The sequence below is a fragment of the Pseudorca crassidens genome, chromosome 10, assembly GCF_039906515.1.
Source record: "Pseudorca crassidens isolate mPseCra1 chromosome 10, mPseCra1.hap1, whole genome shotgun sequence".
Classification (NCBI taxonomy): Eukaryota; Metazoa; Chordata; class Mammalia; order Artiodactyla; family Delphinidae; genus Pseudorca; species Pseudorca crassidens.
This window is the reverse complement of record NC_090305.1, coordinates 1,862,744-1,885,047: the sequence shown is the minus strand read 5'-3', so window position 1 is coordinate 1,885,047 and position 22,304 is coordinate 1,862,744. Positions and strand designations below refer to the sequence as shown.

The window sequence follows — 22,304 nt, the reverse complement described above, 5'->3', positions numbered from 1 at the left end:
ACAGGTAAGGAAGCACTGGCTTTGCAATCAGTTTATTGCTTCAATAAAGATACTGCAAAAGGGACCTGGGTGGTCCTGCTTTTAGTGCAGAAGTAGAAAATTCGTACCATATCCTACACGGTCACTCCCAGCCGTTCCCCAGCTCAGCGAGGCAGCCGGGAGAATGCCCCCGACACGGTGATCCACTCCCCGAACCAGGGAGAGTTCACACCTGCCCGGCTGAGACAGAACCACGCCTCCTAAATGTGTCCAGTACACAAGCGCTTGCTGAGAACCTCCGAGGAGCCAGGCGTCGTGAGGTTACCACCGTCATTCCTACAGCTGCCCTCAGGAGGCTTAGCATCCGAAGCCGAAAGGCCAGAACCTCTGCAGCGCCAGCTGCCAGGCGGGATGTCAGCACAGGGGGAGCAGAGTCTGTTCTAACTGGATGGTTCAGTGAAGCCTTCACATTTTTGCTGGCTTGAGGCAAGACTTCAAAAAACAGATAATGGAAGAAAGGTAGGATTCCAACTCAAATACTTTCTGCTCCAGGAAACGGCTGAACAGTTAGAAGGTGGCCGGTTATGTAACTTCCCTCAGTAACGAATTACCAGCCGGGACTCCGCCGTTGCTGAAGCAGAGGCTGCCCGGACCCGGGCGCCCCAGGCGTAACCCCTGGGGAGCAACCAGGCATCTTCCTCCACGCACTTGGACTCAGGCTTTCGATGCCCATGGGCAAGTGTGCGGTTTTCCAAGCCCTCGGCCCGAGAAGAGACTTCTTGTTTTCACAATACTGGTCTCCACGGTGTGACACGGAGGAAGTGTGGCAGCGAGGAAGTGGCAGGGCGGGCGGGGACCTGAGGGCCGCAGGCTCCTATTCCTCCGTGAGAAGCCAAGTGAACAAAACCCGCGCTCTACAGTGGGAGTGAAAAGTTAATCAAAGTCGGCAAGCAGCACAGAAATCGAGTTGCTTGAAAATCTCTGTCTTCCCGAGGGCCCAGCTGGCCACCGTGGCGCCTCCGTGAGCAGCAGAGAGGTGCCGTTTCCTCTGGCGTCAGCCGACCCTCCCCTGCCTGGGGGGGCCTCGCCAGCACAACACACGCGAGTCCATTTCAAGGTGGATGATTTAAACCAGCCCCGCTGGGGAAAGCCAGCAGCCGCGGTTTGACGGGTCCGACAGAAGGGAGGTGGGCAGGCCCAGGTGACACGGGGACTTGTCCTCCCGAGTCACCGAAGTGGTTGGAACCAGAAAGGAAAGATAAATGAGTGTCCAGGTAGGAGGCAGGCGGGGGCAAAGGCAACAGTGCAGTTGTACCCACATCTAGGGGAGCCCACTGGCTACTGGAAACTTCCTCCTGGGCACTGATGGCGGTGGCGCGGGGGCTCTCCAGGTGTGGTCTGCACGCACCGGCAGCACCGGCCTCACGGGGAACCTACTAGAAACACATTCTCAGCCCCACCGCAGACAGACTGAACCAGCATTCTGGGCTCTGATGCGCACAGGAGTCCGAGAACCAGGGGCAAGGCGGCTGAGCACTCAGGCTGCCTGGGTTTCAACCCGCTCTGTGGCCCCGGGACGGTCACTCAGCCTCTCTGAATCCCAAGTCCTCTTCTAGATACAACACAGACGAGGCTCAGGTGGTCATTTGGGAAACTGAGATGATAAATGTAAAACCCTTCCAACAGTGCCTGACGTACAGCAGGCAGCACACACGTCAAGTGTCCCTGGAAGACTGCAACCCTCCCTATCCCCGGGCTGGCCTCCTGGGCTCAGCCCGGCCCCTCAGGGAAGGAGATGAAAGGAGCTGCAGGCCGGGCGCTGGCCTCGTACCCTGCGCGGTCCAGAGGGAGAGCAGTCAACATCCAGCAAGAGGAGCAGCGCTCCCTGAGCTCTGAGCACGAGGGCACGGGCTGTGCGAGCACATCCGGGTGGGTGTGCAACTGGGGTGGGGCCTGACGTGGCCTGAGGGGTCACAGGCCTCCCGAAGGAAGTGACGTTTGAGGTGAGATCAGGAGAACGAGAAACGCTCATAACTCACCCTTCTTGAGCAGATGGTTCTCAGCAGGTCATTCCCGCTGCGATTAGGTAGTATTTTGATCCCCATCCTACAGATGAGGAGAGTGAAAACAAAGATGACGACCCTGACCGAGGTCACCCAGGGGAGAAGTGGCACAGCCAGGACTCGCACCCAAGCAGACAGATCTGAGCCCTGGCTCTTCACCACCTGGGGGCAGGGGCTGAGGGCAGGGAGGGAGGGAGCGAGGTGGGAATGCTGCTGCACGGGTGGCGGGACCCGATGGGTGAGACCAGGTGGGCAGATGCGGTCTTGGGGACTAAAGCATGGACTCCGTCTTTATACTGAGAGTGTGGGGAGTTTAGGTGGGCGGGGGGTGGGGCGGGGAGGGGTTGGTGGTATGTGATCAGACCCTTCCCTGGGTGGGCTTGAGGGCAGGGGGAGGGTCCAGGTAAGGGACGAGGGCGGGGCAGTCCAGGCGCTGGAGAAAGTAGCCCGAGGTCCAGACCACATCTTCCTGGTTCTTAGGAGCCCGACGTCACAGCCCGTGCTCTGCGTCACACGGAACAAGTGGCCCCTCGGGGTTCTGTGTGCAGCCACTGAGAGTCACCCGCTGAGGCCAATTCCAGGACGTGACAAGCCACACGGCGAGGCGAGAAAAGGCAAGCAGGCTAGGAGACGGGTGACGCTGCTTCCAATTCTCTCACACACGTGGGAAAAGATACCCCAGAGACGCATACTAAAAAGCTAGCAGTGGTTACTGTTGAGAAAAAAAATTAAAGTTGACTTTTATTATGTTTTTTCCGTGTGCTTTCTTCTGGTTTTGGCTGCATCTCCTCTCGTACCTTTTTGGCCACGGTCACATTGCCAAGTGTGACGGTACAGATAAACAGTAAGCTTTTTAAAAACCTGGTGATTGGCCCGTGAGGTCAGCTACAAACGCTGAACCAGTCAGCTGAGTGTGGTCACGGGCACCAGGCGGCCGCTGTGCTGAGACCGGCCATCGCGGTGGAGCCCGCCTCCTGGTGGACACACACGTCGAGCGAGGGCAGCCCCGCCCCCGCCCCCCCCCCCCCCCCCCGTCAGACACCGACATAAATGTCTCAGTGACAGTTTATTCACTCATTTTGTCAGTCAACAAATACACACTGACCACCTTTTAAATACACACTGACCACCTCGCCCGTGTTTATATTCCCAAGCATGGTGGGAATATAAAACCGCATTTAAATACTGTTTATACTAATGATGTTTATAATAAAATCATGTTTAGGAATACAGCTTACGCCTGCTTCTGTTCGAGGCTTTTGTCTCCACCTTGGTCCTATTCCTCGGAAACTAGTACGTTTACCTCCATGCTGTTACTGAGAAGGGCAGATTTTTCTTGGTACATTTCCTGATTACAATTATAGTCCAGAAGCTACTGATTTTCATAAATGGTTTACATCTGACAATTTTCCCGGTCCTATTATTAGTTTTCTCAAGGTACACAATCAGGCGGAACTTTGGTTCGTCTAAGATGTAGTCGCTACGCGTCTGGGCTCAGAGATCTGTCCCTTCTAGGTGTGCCCGCCCCGCCGTCCCTCCAGACCCACGCTCCAACCCTTTCCGTCCTGTTTTACCAGGGAGCATCTGGCAGGTTCTGCAACGGGGGCACCAGCGAGTCAGGCGGTAGGGCGCGGGGTCAGGCACTCACCTCCTTCTCCCACCCTCCCCCCACTCCTGCCAGGACGTGCAGCGGAGGCTGAGTCCCCCCTGACCCCACCCCGTCTACGTACGGCCTGCCCACTCTGGTCAGAGGCCAGGCCTTGAGTCCCGACGGTTGTGAGCTGCAAACCTTAACTATCCTGAATATTAGTCACGGCGATGGACTGACCCCATGTCTCACTTCAAGTCCTCCCAAGCCCCTGCCCACCGTGCAGTAAAGGGGTCGTACGCTGGACACACAGCAGCACAGTGCCGAGCCCGGGGACAGGACGGGCACCTGGCAACGCACTGGGCAGGTCCCGGCGGGGACAAGAACCCACCTCGCTTACGTGGCAGGCGTCTGCAGGGCTCCAACGGCACTGGTCATCCTCTCCCACTCCAGGAGGATCTCTGAACTGGACCCCAGTAGAGCTGGGGGCCTGGGTCCCACGTCACACGCAGAGACCAAGGGGACACACACACACACACACACTGCTCGCTGGGAGACGTCTGCCCACGTGGCACCTAGAACGCAGGGAGCAGACTTTTCCCCACTTGGAGAGAGAACAGAAGAGGTTCTCTGGGGCTCTAACCAGCCCCAGAGGAATAGCCCTGAAGACCCTGGCTTCCAGGGTTTCCAACAAATGGCTCCTTGAGGATCAAAGCCACACCCCGTGCCCCGTCCCCGACCCATGCTCCGAGCTTTCAATCTGCTCTCGAGCTGAACGCGAGCACACCTAATCCGGGGCTGCTGGACATCTGAGGAAAAAGTGCTGCGAAAGAGGCCAAAACGAACAGAAAAAACCGTGGAAGCAAAGAGAACGTGCAGGGAGAAAATTAAAAACAAACTTGATATCCTCACGGAGATAAGTAATCACCAAACACACACAGGCTACAACAAAAAAAGACATTACCAAAAAAGTGAGCTCTCGGAAATTTATAGCACGATGATGGCAAAGAGGAAAAATAAATTTGAGGAACTCAGGGAGAAGAGCAAAAAGACAAACGATGGGAAATGAGGAAAGAAACATACACAACGTCCAAAGAGCAAAGCTCCAGCGGCTATTCCAGAAAAGACGGACCAGAGAGGGTGGAGGTGAGAAGAATCCACAGGTGAGAGCGGGCCTCTGCGTCCGAGGCCCCCCATGAGCTGGGGGACCCAGGGCAAGTTAGCCTCCTTACCCCGAAAATGTGAGTAAGGGTAGTTTACCGGGTTATTACGAGGATTCAAAGGAGCAGTCCCTGCAAAGCGCTAAGAACCAAGCTGGTGCCTATCATGACCTCAGTAAACGAAAGCCACCGCCAGCTCCTCTTCCACACATACACGACCTGTCACCAGATTTTACTGGCTCGTCCTTCAAGCGCCCTCACCACCAGACCAGCCGCACCATCTCCGCCACCACCGCCTGCGCACCAGCACCGCCCAGGCTTCACAGACGCCGCCTGGCCCTTGGCTGCCCCTCCTCCCTTCCGTCCTCTCTCCGGGCCACAGCACAGGTGACCCTCACGACACCTAAGTCCCACCACATCACTCCTTTGCTAGAAACCCTGAGTAGAAGCCAAGTCTCCCACGACCAAGAAGCCTCCACACTGTCATCTCCCGGCGACGCCACTATCTCTGCTCACGTGCTGGACCGGCCTCACCGGACACCGAGCCGGCCAGGCACCTTCCCGCTCAGGGCCTGTGGACTCGCCCCTCCGTCAGCCTGGCAGGCCCTCCTCCGGGCCACACTCCCCCTCTCGTTCTCGCGGAGGTCTGCTTGGCCACCCGAACATCTGGACCACACCCGCTCCTGTCTTCGTCCATCCCGGGGCAGCACTTCTTCCTTAGCACTTATCCCGCTGCCATACTGAAATGCTCTTTTCCACGCTGTTTCACGAGCACAGGATTGTCGTCTGTTGCTGTTGTTTGTTCACTTATGTTCCCAACGAGAGCCCAGTGTGAGGCAGGCACTCAGTGTTCACTGAATGAAAAGAAAAGAAACTTTCCCAGGACTCAAAGACCTGAGCTTCCAGACTGAAAGGCTCCACCTAACGCCCAGGAAAATCATCGCAAACTTTCCGACCCCGGGAACAGAGAGGCTCGCTCGGCCTGCAGAGGTCAAACTTCTCGACAGCAACGTGGGCAGGAGGGAGGCAACTGGCAAACGCTGCCCACCGAGAACTTGTTCCCAAACCACCAGGCGAGTCTGAAGGTAGAGTAAGAGCACTTCCAGACTCTCAAGGTCTAAAATCATGTTGCCTTCCAGGCATCCACGCTCCTTAAAGCGACTGCAGGATCTGCACCACCGGAGCAGAAGGGAGAGCACAGGATCCCAAGGTCAGATGTGACACACGGATGGAGCAAAGGTGCCCAGGAGGGGTCACAGCGCGGGGGAGACCACCGACAGACGAGTAGATGGTAGTGTCCTTGGGAAAATGGGTGTCAAAGGAGTTGGAGAAGAATCAGTGAAACGGAGCAGGGCCCTACGGTCCTTCCCCCCACGTCCTCAGCCTACCTTTTGTCTGGAAAAACTTTAGGCAAAGAATAAGCTTAATCAGAGAAGCGAGAAAACGCAGAAACAAAGAAAAGCGGCCAAACAGGACAAGACAACAGTTGAGTCGTTAAGCGCAGTCAAGGCCCTGTAGGTCCTCCTCAGGGGCCACAGATGATATTCTGAGCCACATCCTGTGAGCCATCTTGCAGATACTGAAACCCCACCAGGTGGAAGAAGTGAACTGCATGATGACCAGACTGTAGCCGCGACACAAGCTGCCACAATTCTGAGAACTGGCCTCAAGGAAATGGGAACCAACCGACCTTGGAACTGAAGACTAACTGCACTTCATCAAGATGACGCCGGTCAGAGCACCGCGTGGCCAATATCAAGACGCCTGTCAGAGCTGCCTGTGCTGTTTCTGCGTGTAGCCCCCTCCCTCCACCTATAGAAGCCCTTGCCCCCTGACTGTCAGGGGGGAGTCGGCCTTTGGACACGAGTTCACCCTCCCCCAACCCTGGCTGCCGGCATCGAAAATAAAGCAAACTTTCCTTTCCACCAACCTGGCCTCTTTATTGGCTTCTGCACAGTGAGCTGCTGGACCCCCCTTTTGGTTACATCAGCAGTAGATACAAAGGAAACGAAGCTCTGTGTGTGTGTGTGTGTGTGCGATGTGTGTTTGTGTGTTGTGTGTGTTTGTGTGATGTGGTTTGTGTGGGGTGTGTGTGTGTGTGATGTGTGTGAGTGTGTGTGTTGTGTGTGTGTGATGTGTGTGTGTGTGTTGTGTGTGTGTGTGTTGTGTGTGTGTGTGTGATGTGTGTGTGTGTGATGTGTGTGTGGTGTGTGTGTGTGTGTGTGTGATGTGTGTGTGTGTGTTGTGTGTGTGTTTGTGTGATGTGTGTTTGTGTGGGGTGTGTGTGTGTGTGTGTGCGCGTGCGGGGGCATATTTAGCTTTAGCAAACACTGAGGCAAAACCGGATATATCATTTAGAAACACGGGGCTTCAAGAGTCTGGAGAAGTGGGGAGGCCCGGGCCGGGAGGCTGCCGATTCTTTCAGAAGCCATTTACAATCCTTCAAAATGGTTAAAAGTTAATTTTCGAAAGATACACGGACTTCCAAACTTTCCAACGTCACCTATGAAAATGTTTCTTTCACGGCGTTTACCTACCAAACTGTGATGGTGACAGAAGCTGGTACCTTGGATCCCAGGTGGAAAAACAGGCAAAAACTGAAGTACTTTGAAATAGTTTTATTGGCTCATAAGACCTTTGCATATAAAAAAAATACCCAAAACACTATGCAGTATTAAATCACAATTACATTTCTTTGCCAATTGAAACTACCCAGAATATACATTTTTTAAAAGAAAAAAACCCTACAGAACTGAATTCTGAAATGACATTATGACTTAAATACTATGACAAAATAGATAATCCCTCCTAACGTTAATTAATTGCACAAAGCTGCCAGACCGTTTCATGAGCATAATGTCGCACAGGGTGCAAACGAACACAATTTCGACGCCACACGTTCGGCTGAAGGAAGCTTCCCCCCCTCCAGGAACGCTTACACCTCTGGCACGGAAGGTCAGGTCGGCCTGTTGTAACGCCCGCCAGGCCACCCACCGGCGATCCAGGGCCTCCCCTCCCTGGCCCAGCCTCCGAGTCAGCACCGCCGCTGCTTAAAGAAATCCACGCCCCTCAGTTCCTCGGGCAGGTAGTCCTGGTCTGCGGGCTCGCTGTACACGGGGGTGTACTTGTAGCCCTGGCCGTAGCCTAGATCCTTCATGAGCCTGGTGGGCGCGTTGCGCAGGTGCAGGGGGACGGGGGGCAGGGGCCCCTGGTGGCTCCGCAGGCAGGCCTTGACGTTGTTGTAGGCGCTGTACACCTCGATCGACTTCGGGGCTCGGGCCAAATAGACGACGCACTGGGCCAGGAGCACCTGGGCGAGAGGGCACCACTGTCACAGGGGCGCCGCCCCTGGTTAGTTCTGAGAAGACCCCCGCCCCATCCCCGCCCCCAGGCTTTTACTCCCCCGCTTTGCCCACAGTCTGGATCACCTAGGACAGAAAGAAGACATTCCTGCTTGAGGCGAGAGGCTGAACCAGACCACTGGTTTTCTTTTTTTTTTTTAAAACTGAAGGAACATTTTATCACATGAAATTTTTCTTGAAACCCGAATATACAGAGCTAAGCAGAAGCGGCCCTGTTTGTGGGTGAACCTGCGGAGGTTTCCTGTTTGGCCCCTCTGACACTTCTGTCCCCAGGAAACCCCGGGCACCTCCTCGGCACTCAGGACTCCCCCAGTTTGAACACATGACCCTGCTGACACCCGAGGTCCCCTCTCTAGAGTCTTAAGCTTCTAAGATGCGAGTGAGAAAGCCAAGCAGCTTCTTCAGCGTCCCAGGCACCCACGGTGAGGGACCACGAAGGGACACAGCGTGAGAGCAAGGGACCGATCTGCAAAGAACGGAGCGGGTTCCCTTACCTCGCACTCGGGCATGCCTATAAAGTGACAGCCTTGGTAGGCGGCGACTGCTTGTGTTAATGCAGACGGGTCGGCCAGACCTGCCACACACACAGAGACAAAGGCACGTGTAAGTCGTAACGCACACCCCCATCCTGACCCATCACTGCCTGCAGACTTTGACCAAAAGAATCCACTCAGCAAAATCTGATCTCACTAGCATACTGGAGACATTTACTGAGTGGGTACTGTGCAGAGTCAAGAATTGTCTCCTCATGGATAAAAACTCTACAGCTAGTAGGAAAAACAGGAGACTACGTACAACCCACATAAGGAGCCGAGGCCGTGAAGACAGCCACAAGGACGGACACATTAAAAGCAGAACATTTACTAAACCAAAGCAAGGTAGAGCTTTCTGGTCGTTTTCTTTAAATAGTGTCCAGAATCTTCCATCTCTTTCTCAGGAGCTGTCTGATGGAACCAGAACACCTGACTGCAAAGCAAATTTAAAATGTTTCTTTTATTTCAACACAGGCACCTCAGAGAGACTGTGGGTTTGGTTCCAGACCACTGCAATAAAGTGAATACCGCAATAAAGCAAGTCGCATGAAATTTTTGGTTTCCCAGTGCACATAAAGGTTACGTTTACATGCTACCGTCACCAACAGCATTATGTCTAAAAATACTTTATTGCTAAAAAAATGCTAACCATCATCTGAAGCTTCAGTGAGCCAATCTTTCTGCAGTAGCGGCATCAAAGATGACTTGTCACACATCTCCATAACAAAAATATAACGGAGGTGAAGAAGTGTGAAATACCACGAGAATTACCGAAGTGTGACAGAGACGCCACGGGAGCAGCTGCTGTGGGAAAAAGGGTGCTGCCAGACCCACCTGACGCAGGGATGCCACAAACCTTCACTTCGTAAAAAACGCACTATCTGTGACACGCAGCAAAGTGCAGATGAAACGAGGGGGCCTGTCCTCCTGCGTGGTCCACACCGCAGAGGAAGCAGAAAACGGTGACTCTGGGAGACAAACACCCCGAGCACACCCCCCGCCCCCCGGGAATAAGCGGCTGTGCTCACACTGACTCTCCCCCTCCCCACCTGCCCCACACAGAGCCAAGGGATTCCCAGGCCGAAAGGCAGCAGCACCGTTGGGCCCGGGCCCCCCGTCACTCACCCACGTCCTCGCTGGCAAATCTCACGAGCCGCCGGGCCACGTACAGCGGGTCCTCGCCCCCTTCCAGCATGCGCCCCAGCCAGTAGAGGGAGGCGCTCGGGTCCGAGCCCCGCATGGACTTGTGCAGCGCGGAAATGCAGTTGTAGTGCTCCTCTCCTGGACACCAGAGAGCACCGCTCAGCCGTGGCGGGACGTGGGGTCCGCGCCCACACGCCATCCGAGCCACGCGCTGCTCTCACTCGGCTGACTTCAAGGAAGCCTGAACTAGCGCGGGGCCCAGGAAGGCCTGAGGAGAGCGAGGTGGGACAGCCGCGCTCAAGCTGCCCGGTGACCGGTGTGGGACGCTGAGCCTGGATGTGGGCGCGAGGCCCGGCAGTGCGGGCCCGGCCCACCGCAAGACACGGAGCACGCAGGACAGCTCTCCTCCGCCCGCTTCGCCGACTGTGAGCGAGGAGGCGGCCCCGATTCTCCCCCGCTGCAGAGGTCCTCGGGTCTCACACTTCTACTAGGTCCACGATGAAGGTAACACGGTCGAGGCCACGGGCTCTGGAGCCAGGCGGCCTGGGTTTAAATGCCAAGCGCACCGGCCACGTGACCGTGGGCAAGTCTGACCCCGTCTGTGTCTTGGTCCCTCACCTGCAGAATGGGTGCAACACCAGCTAGCTCACGGGGCTGTATTCATAACGGCCGCCAGGCACAGGGCAAGCGCTGTAGGCACGTGTGTGAGTTGGACGTTCTACGCTAGCTTCTATTTCTGCTTTTACCATACACCACTTCATAGCCTAGAATTCCACACTATCTGTGTAGAACCTCAACCTCAACGCAGGGCAGAGAACCTGTTCTCATTTGGAAATCTCTTCACTCTGACACAGAAATATCGGAGCTAGCTACCAAATCCCATATATGCTAGATGACATGAAAAGAAATAAGTAAAATCCTGGGGGTGGCGGTCTTTGTCTCAGCAGAGTTACAAAAAAGGCCAAGAGTACCAGCGAGCAGGTTCCAGGGCGAGGCCGCTATCATCCGTATTTATGGAACAAAGCCCGTGAGAGGATGATTCTCTAGGTTCTGAAGTGTATTTGTGTCTGCCGACCCACTGTGGGTGGGTATGTGACAGCGGGGGCGGCACGAAGGGGAAGGCTTCTAGAATGTGCAGGTTCTCAAGGCCTGGCCCAGGCGGGCAGCAGAGAGCTGTGCAGAACGGGGGTCCCCGTTGTGCGTGGCTCCCCGTGATGGAACATGACCCCGAGAAACAGGAACCCCCGGCTGGGATGTGTCTGACAGCGCGCGTGCGTGTGTGCGTGCACGTGCGTAGGTATGTGCTGCAGGGGTGAGGCTGGTGACCGTGGGGCGGGCTGGCGTGCAGGCAGCGCCGACACGGGGGAAGGTCCTGTCCTCAGGATCTGTCAGACTTGGATTTGAGGATGAGTTTTAGCACTTGCTTTGTGAACTCAGGCTTTGCCATCTGTAAACTGGGGTAACATTAATAGTTACCTAACTGCCTAAGGTTTTGAAAACTAAAAGACAAACTTCCACGTTAGCTACCGTTACATTAGATGGCAGCTCTCTGGTTTTTAGCTGACAGTCTGATGACACATGAGAGCAGTTCCACGGGGTCCCGTCAGAATGAAGTATCACCTTAGTACAGCCACAGAGGAGGAAGACCAGAGCCTCCAGAAACAACGGGAGCCCAGCACGCGGGTGCGTCTCCACCTCTGGAAACTACATTTCAGTCACGTCGCCAATCCTTGCGCCTGGCCAGAGCGAAGCCATGCTCCACACCTGGAACGGCTTCCCGTCCAGATTTTCTGAGCAGTCATACCACTTCGGGGCACAAAGTGCTGGGGGCTGAGATGCCTGGGCTGCATCGGGACGGAGACGGGAGCGGCCATGACAGGCCTCCAGCACGTCCCGAGTGCCCCCAGTCGGCCGAGGCGCTTCCCAGAGGCCACATGGCCCGCTTGGTGGCCTCATCAGGAGGCCATGCCCGGAACCAGTCATCGCCAAGCTTCCCCCATGCCCCGCCCCGGACAGCTGAAGGAGCTTCCATCACCAAGAAGCATCTGGAAGCACTGCAGACACGGCACGCAGTGACAGCTCGAGCCATCAGCTTCCTCTCAAGGTGTAGAAGGCTACTCCGGTTCCTGCCGTGTGACCGCCGAGAATCACACAGACCCAGGTCTACCCTACAGCCTCGCCTGCAGGAGACTCTCTTCAGCACCCGCGTCTTTTATAAAAAGACACAAACGGGCTGTGCTTACGACATTTAATATTGCCAGGTCAGGAATTTAAAAAGAGCCGGGATCATATTTGGTACCTGTAAATACGGTTCTATGAAAACAGATAAATACACACGTCAACTTTAATTTTTTAAAAAGCTATTATGAAATGAAAGCACCAAGTTCTATGTAAACTTAATTTTGCGTGAAGACTCTAAGAATTAAAGATTCTAACTCATTTAGCTAACTCTAACTGAACTGAGCTTCTGAAATTAGAGGCGCACCCAACTTCCCGCAGTTTCATCCCCGCTCTCAGGGCCGCCCTGCTGTGCACCCGAGGAACCGGGAAGCAGGTTTGCGACACGGGGCTCTGGGCGGGAGGTGCCTCTATGACCAACACGGAGCTGCCCGGGGGCCGCACAGCTCGGGCGGTCACTCACCTGCTCGGTCGTACAGGATGTGAGAGCGCTGGAGGCCTTCCTTCACGTCGCTCTCGGTGACCAGCACGCGGCTGGGAGGGTAGCTCTGCCCACTCTTCTTCCCGAACGCCTTCCTGGCGCTCAGCCTGGCCAGCACCGCCAGCTGCAGCCCGTTCAGTCCGGCCCGCGCGTCCCCGTCGCTCAGGCGGGCCAGTGTGTCCACTGCCTTGTCCTCTATGAACACGGAGGGCCTGCAACACCACCGAGAGCGCGTCACACGTGGGGGACACGCTCACCCCACAGCACTCTGTGACCTTTTGTCCCTGCAAGGCCACTAACGAGGCACCCGAGGTTCAAGCCTCTGCCCTGGATCCCAAACCACTGTGTTAAAGCAGGTCCACGGTGTCACACGGGTTGGCATCAAGACTGAGAACTGCCTCGCCCTGGAGTCACGAGGTGATTTCACTGGACGCTCTGCCCTCTGCATCCGTGGGTTCTGCATCCACGGATTCAACAGCCTTGGATGGAAAACGTCAGGGGGAGATTCCAGATGGTTCCAAAAGGCACAGCTTGAATCTGCTGCATACCAACAACTATTTACAACAGTCTACGTGTCACTTACATTGCGTTAGGTATCACAAGTCCTCTAGAGATGATCTGAAGTATATGGATGTGCTCAGGCCCTATGCAAACACTACGCCATCTTGCGGAAGGGACCTGAGCATCCGCCACCCTCGGATTTTGGTATCTGCTGGGGCAGGGGCCCTGGAACCGTTCCCCCGCAGATACTGAGTGACAACTACATAGGCCTACACGTGTTCCTTATTTTACAAACGACCCACCAGGTCCCCAGCCCCTCTGGGCACAGCAGGACCCAGAAGCAGGGCTCTGGGATTTAGGCCTGGGGCATATGCTGCCACGGGGGTACTAAGCACACGCGGACCTTCGTAAAGGAGGTCTAACCACGACTCCTTTTCGACTCTAACTGAACTACTTTTCCTATTCCCAGTCTAGTCACACAAGATGTGTGACACATCTAGTTACCTAGAGGGGTCTTACTCTTCCCGGCTAGGTGTCAGCTGCGCGTGCGCAAAGCAAAAAGTAACCGTTCAAAGTGACGGCTCACCCGTGTCGCCGGCAACCTTCATCAGCTGCTTGAAAAACAGCTCCTAGGCAGCCGCTGGGCTGGGCCAAGGCGGGGAGTGGGAGGTGGCCACAAGAGGGGCCCAGCTTGTCTACGAGGTCCATGCAGAGTTCCTGACCACACACCCACCCCCCCTCGCTCTGGTGAACAGCCTGAACGACCCCGGTCTGCACCTCACTCCCTGACGACCCCGAGCCCCTGCCCCCTCACCAAAGCCAAGCCTTCTGGGGAACGCCTCCCACCCCAGGGGTTAGCTGCGCTGTGAGTGACTCTCCCAGGACCCCTCACAGCTGCCTGGGCCCCAGAGCCGTGCGAACCGCCTGCAGGGCCCCCTCTTCCCTTCCTCATCTGACACTCACCACACACACCAAGGCCACCTCACTGGCTCTTTGTAAAGCTGACGGCCCGCTCCTGAAGCAGATTTTTTTTTTTTGCAGTACGCGGGCCTCTCACTGTTGTGTCCTCTCCCGTTGCGGAGCACAGGCTCCGGACGCGCAGGCTCAGCGGCCACGGCTCACGGGCCCAGCCGCTCCACGGCATGTGGGATCTTCCCGAACCGGGGCACGAACCCACATCCCCTGCATCGGCAGGCGGACTCTCAACCACTGCACCACCAGGGAAGGCCTGAAGCAGATTTTTGATGATTTGGAAAAAACTAGACAACCCACACTAAAGAGAATGTGTTGCACAGGCCCACACCAGAGGGGGTGTGGCAGCCCAGGTATGCCTGAGAGGGAGGGCAGTCGGGGCTCGGTGACGGCACATCATCTGTGTGTGTGTATACATGTGTGCATGTGTGTATACATGTGTGTGTGTATATATGTGTGTACCTGTATACACGTATGTGTACGTGTGTGTATATGCATCTGGGTGTGTTTGGGGGGGGGCAGGGAGACCCAAACGGCCTGAACATCTCATTTCAGAACTAATAAAAGGCTTCCTAGCAACAAAGAGCCCGCAGGGCCATCTGCAGGAGGAAAGGGATCGAGCCGCAGCCCTGAGCGAGCGTCACCTGGAGCCGGGCCATTTGGTGGTGACATGCCGTCTCTCCACCCCCGCCACCGCCGGGCCGCGAGGACGGAAATCATGTTTCATTCTTTATGAATGTGCACTCCACATCTGCACAACGAATGGACTAACTTCAATCTTCCCACAATCTCAGAGTGAAACATGTATATTTAAACATGGTGACACATGGAAAGTACAAAAAAAACCAAAGCCATAAAAACCCCTTATCCGTACCACCTAGAGAATGACAGCTACCAGGTCATTTGCTGGATCTGCTCTATGGGCCGTCCACCCACGTCTCTGTCAACCTCGCTGGACCTGGGTGGTGTGACCTGCAGCTCCGGACACACCGGGTGGCAGAGAGAGCCTTCTGAACACCTTGTGAATTTCTATCCTATAAATATCCAGTCTCGTTTTTAAAACAAAATTGGGGCCATACCATATAGCGCTTACAATCTTACTAAAAAAATTATTTTGAAATACAAGCAAGCTACTCAGAACTCTGAATATTACTTGTTTACCAAATGGGATTATAAAAAATGTAAACACCAGCAACAAAGGGGTAAAGTCCCCTGTTGCTCTGCCACCTTCAGGTCAGGGCTCTGGTGCACGCACCTCCCGCCTGTGTGACTGTCCACCGGATGCACCGAGAGGCATGAAGTGCTTTGGGGCAGAGAACAGGCAGACGGGTGGCCTCACACCCCGGCCCTCCCGCTGCTCCCGCGTTTCCACACCTCCGCACGGGCCTCGCTAACTATGAGAGAAGCCGACTAGCAGACTGTGAGCTAGCCTTTAAAAACGGGGACGAGTTTTACGTGGGTGGAAAAGGAAATCCTTCCTTCGCTGTTTAGACTCTTAACCAAAGTCCACACTGTTCCACTGTCACCCTGTCCATCAGGTCTGGAGTCAGGGGACGGGAGGGCACCCCCCCGGCCGCCAGTGCGCCACAGCCCCTCTTCCATGTGAGCCACACCCCAATTTCAGCCCCGCCCAAAATGAGTCTTTGTAAACACAAATGAATCTGTCAGCACCTGGGCTCCACTAACCAAGGTGCCACTTGGGACAGTCACGCGCCGAGTCTCTGATGGGAACCGGCTGCCAAGAAAGCCGCACAGGATGGCCAGAGGTCCCTACCGCCGCCAGTCCATCCCAACCCCCGCCGACTCCAGACGGCCAGAGGTCCCTGCCGCCACCAGTCCGTCCCAACCCCCGCCGACTCCAGCCAGCTTCTGAAGAGGAATAAATGCGCCAGAACACCTTGAGATCTCAGGAGAGGGAACGGAGGAGGGTCACGCGAGAACAGAGGCAGGGACGCGTGCACCGCCTTTGGCAAAACCCCTCAACAAACAGCCACTACTGCACAGATCACGGGGACCGTGCTCCGGCTCGAGAGTTTAAGGCTATTGTAAAACGGAAGCGTACACTTCTACAATGTTTTTCATTTGGAAGTAACTTTCCAAAGTCATAAAAGAATTAAAGGAGGCACAATCTACCTTGGGTAGATTGCCTGAAATTGCACAGCATCCCACAGAGAAATAAGCAGTAGACCATAAACTATATCGTTATAATGTGATTCAAAAAACGGTGCCATAATAAGGGAAAAAATGGTTTAAGTGCACTGGGAAAGATCACATTCCAAAGTAATGAGACCCAGAGAGGAAGGAAGTGACAGCCTTGTCCTCTAGCTGGAGAGCAGCATGGGGTCTGAGCCGGAACCTGAGCGCGAGCGGCAAGGCCAGCGCCATCCTTCCCCCTTTCCTTCCAAGGCCTGCATCTTTGTGCACCTTGTTTTCCTGCAACCTGGAGGATTCTACAGCTGGATGTCTAAGCTGCAGGAGGAGTGAAGTAAGTGAAAAGACGCCTGTTATTTCATGCAGAAGCACATACGTGGCTCAGTTACCCGCTCCCTGAATGACAAAACAATGCTCTGTGACTCTCTAAGGAAAAGGAACACTCCACGGTCAGGGTGACAAGAGCGACGTGTGTCACGTTACAGAGAACTTTCCTAAAATCCAGGTGTGTGGATCTCAGCACAGATTTACTGACTCCACAGCCTCCAGGGCCTGACCCCGGGCACATGCCTTTTCAAACTATATCCCTGGTAAGCGTGATGTGCAGATCTGGTCAAAAGACACAACTGCTAAATTACACATGGAAGCCTTTGGTTCCTAATCCTTTACAAATTAATACAGTCTGCCTGGACACGAAGAAGCACAGAGAAAGGTTAGAATGTTAATACTCACCAGTAGCACTTTCACTCAGTACCAAGGAGGTACTAAGTAACTCCTTGAACTTCAGGTTCCTTCTTACAACTGGGTTAGAAGCACGCTTTCAAAATCCAGCTCCATCATTCAAGCTGTGTAATCTGGGGCACATGACTCGGCCTTTTTGCGTCTCAGCCTCCTGAGCCAATGACCTATGATGTCTCCCAACTTAACTTCTTGTCAGAACTGCTAACGAGTAGACCCCTGATGGTCTGCACCCTGCCTGCTGCTCTGGTCCTCGTTTCACTTAAACTACGGCACGGCCGTGATGGGGAGGGGATAACCTGACAGTCATCCCGTGAATAAAATAAATAAATGACCCTAGATACACACAAACATGGCACAGAAAGTTGCAGACACATAACGACAGCCAGTACATGCACAAAAAACACACACACAAAAGTCAGGATTGTTTCCCTCTCAATTTCCCTTTATCACTCGGTTCCGCGAGTCTGCAGTGGACGTGCTGCTTGGAGGAAAGCTGGACTGGACGCACAGAGCGGGCAGCAGCCCTGCAGACCCCGGCGCACGCCCCGCACGCAGAGGCCCCTCCTGGAGCTCCCACCGTGGGTGGCGGTCCCGCCTCGGCTCTACCCTAAAGCCACGCAACCTGAGTGCTGATGGGGTCCTCGGCCACATCCAGGGCTCTCACGAGGCACCACATAGCTCCTCCGGCATCCAAGACAGGAGCGAGCGGCGGAGGCCGGACACACGGGGAGGGGCAGCTGAAACCCACGCCCCGAGCCTGAAATTCGGTCTTGTGCTTTAATCGTCACAGAGGAGCAGCCCCAGAGCAGTGGAGGTGAGGGTGCAGGCGCCAGCCCCAGGCAGATGGGCCTCGCCCCCCAGCGCTATGGCTGCTGACGCGGGACCCCGGGGCGGCTGAGGAATGCGCCCTAATACAAAGAAGGTAAAACCTCTGCCCCAGGTAACCCAGCCAGTCATCCACGATACACACCCCGTGCGTCGCACAGCTCTCACGATACAGAAGGAGATCACCAGGAGAAAAGGGGCAGCCTTTAAGGCATCATTTTCAGCTAAAATTTCTTTACTTTCACGGAACTGAGTTTGACTTCTAGAGTGCTCAAACGTCATCCTAAAAAGACTTAAGGAGTTTTATGGTAATATTTATACTAATTCTTAGTGTCTTAAAAAGAAAAAAAACTGCAAGAACAGGAAATTGGGATCTGAGCATAAACTTCAAAAGATTCATAAGGTAAGTCTATCCTGTAAAGAAAATAATCAATAAGGCTTCTCATGGTCAGTCTTCCAAGCCTTAAAAAAGAAGTGTGCTAGGAAAAGACCCAAATCTGTCAGCACAAAAGCAAACACCCAAGAACTAAAGCAAGAGGCTAAACAGTTAAAGCTGGAAGAACTACAGATGAGCCCGCAATGGGCTCTAATGCGCATGTGAAAAGCCAGGAGCCCTTTGCAGAGACAAAGCCACACCTGTCTGCCTGTCTGTAACCCAGCGCTTCCCTCCTCCATTCCCTTCTCTCCTAGGAGGACATTTCTCCACCCCGCCCCTCCAGCCCCAGCCGGGGATTCTCCGGGAGGTGTCACCCCAGGGCCCTGCCAGAGCCGGAGTCACTTACTCAGAGCCGCTGTTGCTGCCGTGGCCCAGAGGGTCGGCAGGGCGGCTGGAGTCCAGGACGTGGATCCCCAGGGAGTTGATCGCCCGCATCAAGACAGTCACCACAGCCTCCACCGGAAGCTTCTCGAGAACGATAACCCGGCAGCGGCTCAGAAGAGCAGCGTTGACCTGGAAGGAGGGGTTCTCCGTGGTCGCCCCAATCAGCGTGATGGTTCCACACTCCACGTGAGGAAGGAACGTGTCCTGATCGTGGAGAAAAACAAAAGAAATTGACCCCCGTCGACACCCTGCAGGATCCTGGGTAAGTCGGCTGTTCCTTCCTTTTCCTAATTCTGCGCTCAGGATTAGGTTAGGAACTTAGACTCACCGTGAGTCCTGACGTTTAAACACTTACGAAAATTGGAAGCTTGACCCAAAGTGGTGTTTCTGATATGTATAGCTCATAAGTATACCAACAATTTCATTTATCAGATAGAGGAAGCATTTTCTGGTCACCAAAAAAAAAAAACGCTAAGAAAAAGTGAAGGGACACAGGCAAAGGAGAAGGGCTGAGGGTCTAGGCTTCTGCGGACGGAGAATTATCATCACCCCCAGCCCCGAGCATTTATGCAGTGACCTCACGGGCTTTACACTCAAGTCAGCATTCACAAGGACCACAAGAAAGTAAAAAGAAGTGAACATACCTGCTGGGACTTATTGAACCGATGAATCTCGTCAATAAAAAGGATGGTTTTCCTCTTGAAAAAGCGCTTCTCGTTCTGAGCTTGTTTGATGACGTCGCGCACGTCGGTTGTCTTGGCGCTGGTCGCCGACAACGTCACGAACCTCACGCTGTGTTTCTTGCTGTTGTTAGCTATGATGTGGGCCAGCGTGGTCTGCGACAGAGGGCAGAGCGTGGAAGCTGGTGAGATGGAGGGACGCGCACCTAGGCTGCCGCGGCAGCGTTCACCCGCGGCCTGAACGCTGAGGCGCGCTCGGCAGCAGATACGCTCGGAAACAGCGCAGCGCGCTTCCAAGTGGAAAAGAATGTTACAAAGAAAACAGGAAAGCAGCTGAAAGTTCGCCGATCCTGATCTCCTCTCCTTGGTGTCTAACCCCATCTGATGGCTTCCTGGGGACGCTAAGATCTCTGGAACCCCCGGAAGGAGCGGCCACCTTGAGGCGGCAGAGCCTGGCGACAGCCGTGACCTCTCCCAGCCAAGGACACAGCATCACGGACGGCTGAGGCGCAGACCCACGGGGCTGGCGGGGCCACATCCGACAGCTCCGCAGGGCAGCTCAGAAGAGGAGAGCCAGCCCTTGAACTGAGAGCCCAGTGATGACCCCCGGCGCTCAGGGCGACCCCCGCCCCGTGGGACTGTCCACTGAGGACAGAGACGGAACAGCAGCACCGCGACCCTGTCAGCGCTTCCCGGGAAGCGACGCCCGGCGCCTGGCATTTAGTGGGTGCTTGATAAACACACACACGCTGTTATTAACTTTATTATTACTGTCAGCAGTGAAGTATAGCAGTTAAGGACGGAGGTAAAGAAAAACGGAAGACCGTGTCACGAGGAGCAAATGTGCTCCTGAACGAGTGGGAAGGGGGCGTTCTGTTTTCTGAAGTCGCACAGCACCATCATGCACTGCGGCTGCTCCTCTGCAAGCCCGGCCACAGGCCACATCTGCCTCGCTGTGACCGGCGACCAACCACTACTCTGAACGGTTCGGCCCACTGGCTCTCCTGCCAGGCATGCGCTCTGGGCGCCCCTCCGCAGGGGCGTTTTTCTTGCCATCTGCCTCTACGCCCGCCACCTGATTAGCTGTTCTGACCGTCTTAAGAGCTCTAGGGAATCACTAAGAATGCTACCGCGTGCTGCCATGCTTCCTGGGTCAACTCCGATTGTTCCTGGCTTCAGAAGCTCCAGTGCAAACAAGAAGGCACACCACGAGCAGGACGCACTCTAGGAACTGGAATAAACGGAGATGCGATTAAGCTGTGGGAGACGAAGCTGGAAAGAACAACTGGAGGAAATCCGTAAGAGCCCTTGTGCGCTGAGGGCTCTGGGCCCGCTCACAGCTCTGAGCCCCTTCGTGCCTCGTCCTGGGCTTTGCTTTTCGCTCCCTCGTGCTCCTCTCCTCCCTTTCCCTGAAGACAGGAAAATATGTATTTCAGCACCTCCTCGCTTTCTCTTTTTTCCGTCTAGCTCCTGTCTCCTTAGGGCTCCTTCCCAGTCTCCCCAGCGCTTTTCCAGTGACGTGTTCTCTAGACCCCAACATCCTAAGTGCCCTCCTCTGGGCTTGTGCCCGCCCCTAAGAAAACACTGGCCACCAAGATGCACCGATGTTGCTTCTTTAAAGGATAAGCCATCCTAAGAACAGTTATGGAAACGGCGGATGAAGGCGGCTCGCAGGGGCAAGGAGTTCTCCTGTCAGTCCTGTTAAGCGAGCACAGTCTCAAGTTTTAACGAACACCCGTCTGCTGAAAAAAACAACGGCTACAAGGAGCCGGAAGCAGCACAACAGAAATTCTACAATTCCCGGCTGCTGGCTGCACACCTGACTCCACCCGCCCCCGGAACAGGATGGACCACGGCTCTGGGTGGCCCGCCACGGGAGTCCCCCGATTCCCGCGCACCCCCCGCATTCAGACACCTTCACTCTGTTAACGCCCGGAGAACGCGCCTGCGGCCCGGGGGCGCTGCGGAGCGGGCGGACGCGCTCACCTTGCCGCAGCCCGGCGGCCCCCACAGGATGAGCGAGGGCACCTCGTTGGCCTCGAGCAGCGAGCGCAGCAGCGTCTCGGGCCCCACGGCGCGGCCCTGCCCCACGAAGTCCTGCAGCGCGTCGGGCCGCATCGTGTCGGCCAGCGGCTTCCCCTGCAGCAGCTGCCGCACTTCCTCGGCCGCGGGGACCCGGGCGTGCGGGCGGCCCCCCGGGGCCTCGAAGGTGGCGGCGGCGTCCGCGTCCGCGTCCCAGCGGCCCGCGTCGTCCTCGCCATCTGCGTCGCCCGCCGCCTCCTCCTCCTCCGGCGCCTCCGCCTCGTCCCAGCTCCGCGGGGACGCGCTGCCCGCCGCCGCCGCCGGCCGCTGCCCCGCGCCCTTCCCGCCGGGGCTGCCGGGCCGCGCCACCGGGAAGTCGGGGATGAGCCGCGCGCCGCTGGGCGTGGGCGGCGCGTCGTAGCTCTCTCGGCTCTCGGTCTCGCCGCCGTCGTCCGGCTCCTCGGCCTCGCCCTCGCTGCTCTCGGCCGCCGTCGGCGTGGCCGGCTGCTTGAGCGCGGAGCTCTCGGACGGCCGGCGCCGCTTGGCGCGGGGCGGCGCGGGCTCCGCGTGGCCCGCCGGGTGCAGCAGCAGGCAGCGGTCTAGGTGCGAGTTGATGTGCGCGGCGGGCATGGTCTGCTGGCACACGGGACACTGCACCCGGTGCAGCTGCGCCAGGAACGGGTCGTCCTCGGGCCCGCTCACCTCCATGGCGGTCGCCGCGCTAGGCCCCGCGCCGCGCGACCCTCGCTCGGGGAGGCGGCAGGACGCGAGCGGGCCGGCGGAGGGCGCCGCTCATGCCTCACGTCCGGGCTGCCCGCGTCGGCCCGCCCTCGGCCGGCAGCCCCGGCGCCTCGCGCGGCGCGCCGGGAAGCAGAGTCCGCGGCCCCTCGCCCGGCAGCCGCTGGCCACGGCCCGCGCGGCCTGACGGGAAACGTAGTCCGCGGCCGCTCGCAACGGTTCGCGCGGCCTGTCGGGAAATGTAGTCCACGGAGGTTCGCTTGGCCGCCGGGGGCAACGGCTCGCGCGGCCTTTCGGGAAGTGTAGTCCGTGGACGTTCTCCCGGCTGCAGTGCGTTCCCTTCCGGCCGGCCTCGCGAGAGGCCAGC

At 56.2% G+C, this 22,304-nt stretch overlaps 1 protein-coding gene across 2 annotated transcripts; it reads right to left on the bottom strand.

The window, feature by feature from the left end:
* Positions 1-7,393: 7,393 nt before the first annotated feature.
* On the bottom strand, positions 7,394-22,094 carry WRNIP1 (WRN helicase interacting protein 1). 2 transcript variants are annotated; one of them, XM_067751844.1, is made up of 7 exons: positions 21,164-22,089; positions 19,142-19,333; positions 18,460-18,701; positions 12,470-12,699; positions 9,811-9,966; positions 8,647-8,726; positions 7,394-8,100 (listed from the first exon to the last, which is right to left on the bottom strand). In XM_067751844.1, exons 1-7 carry the CDS (start codon positions 21,905-21,907, stop codon positions 7,825-7,827), a joined length of 1,920 nt encoding a protein of 639 aa, XP_067607945.1. In that variant the 5' UTR covers positions 21,908-22,089; the 3' UTR covers positions 7,394-7,824. The 2 variants fall into 2 exon arrangements, with proteins under 2 accessions (XP_067607945.1, XP_067607946.1); XM_067751845.1 differs by lacking the exons at positions 8,647-8,726; positions 9,811-9,966 and having other exon boundaries at positions 21,164-22,094.
* Positions 22,095-22,304: the final 210 nt, after the last annotated feature.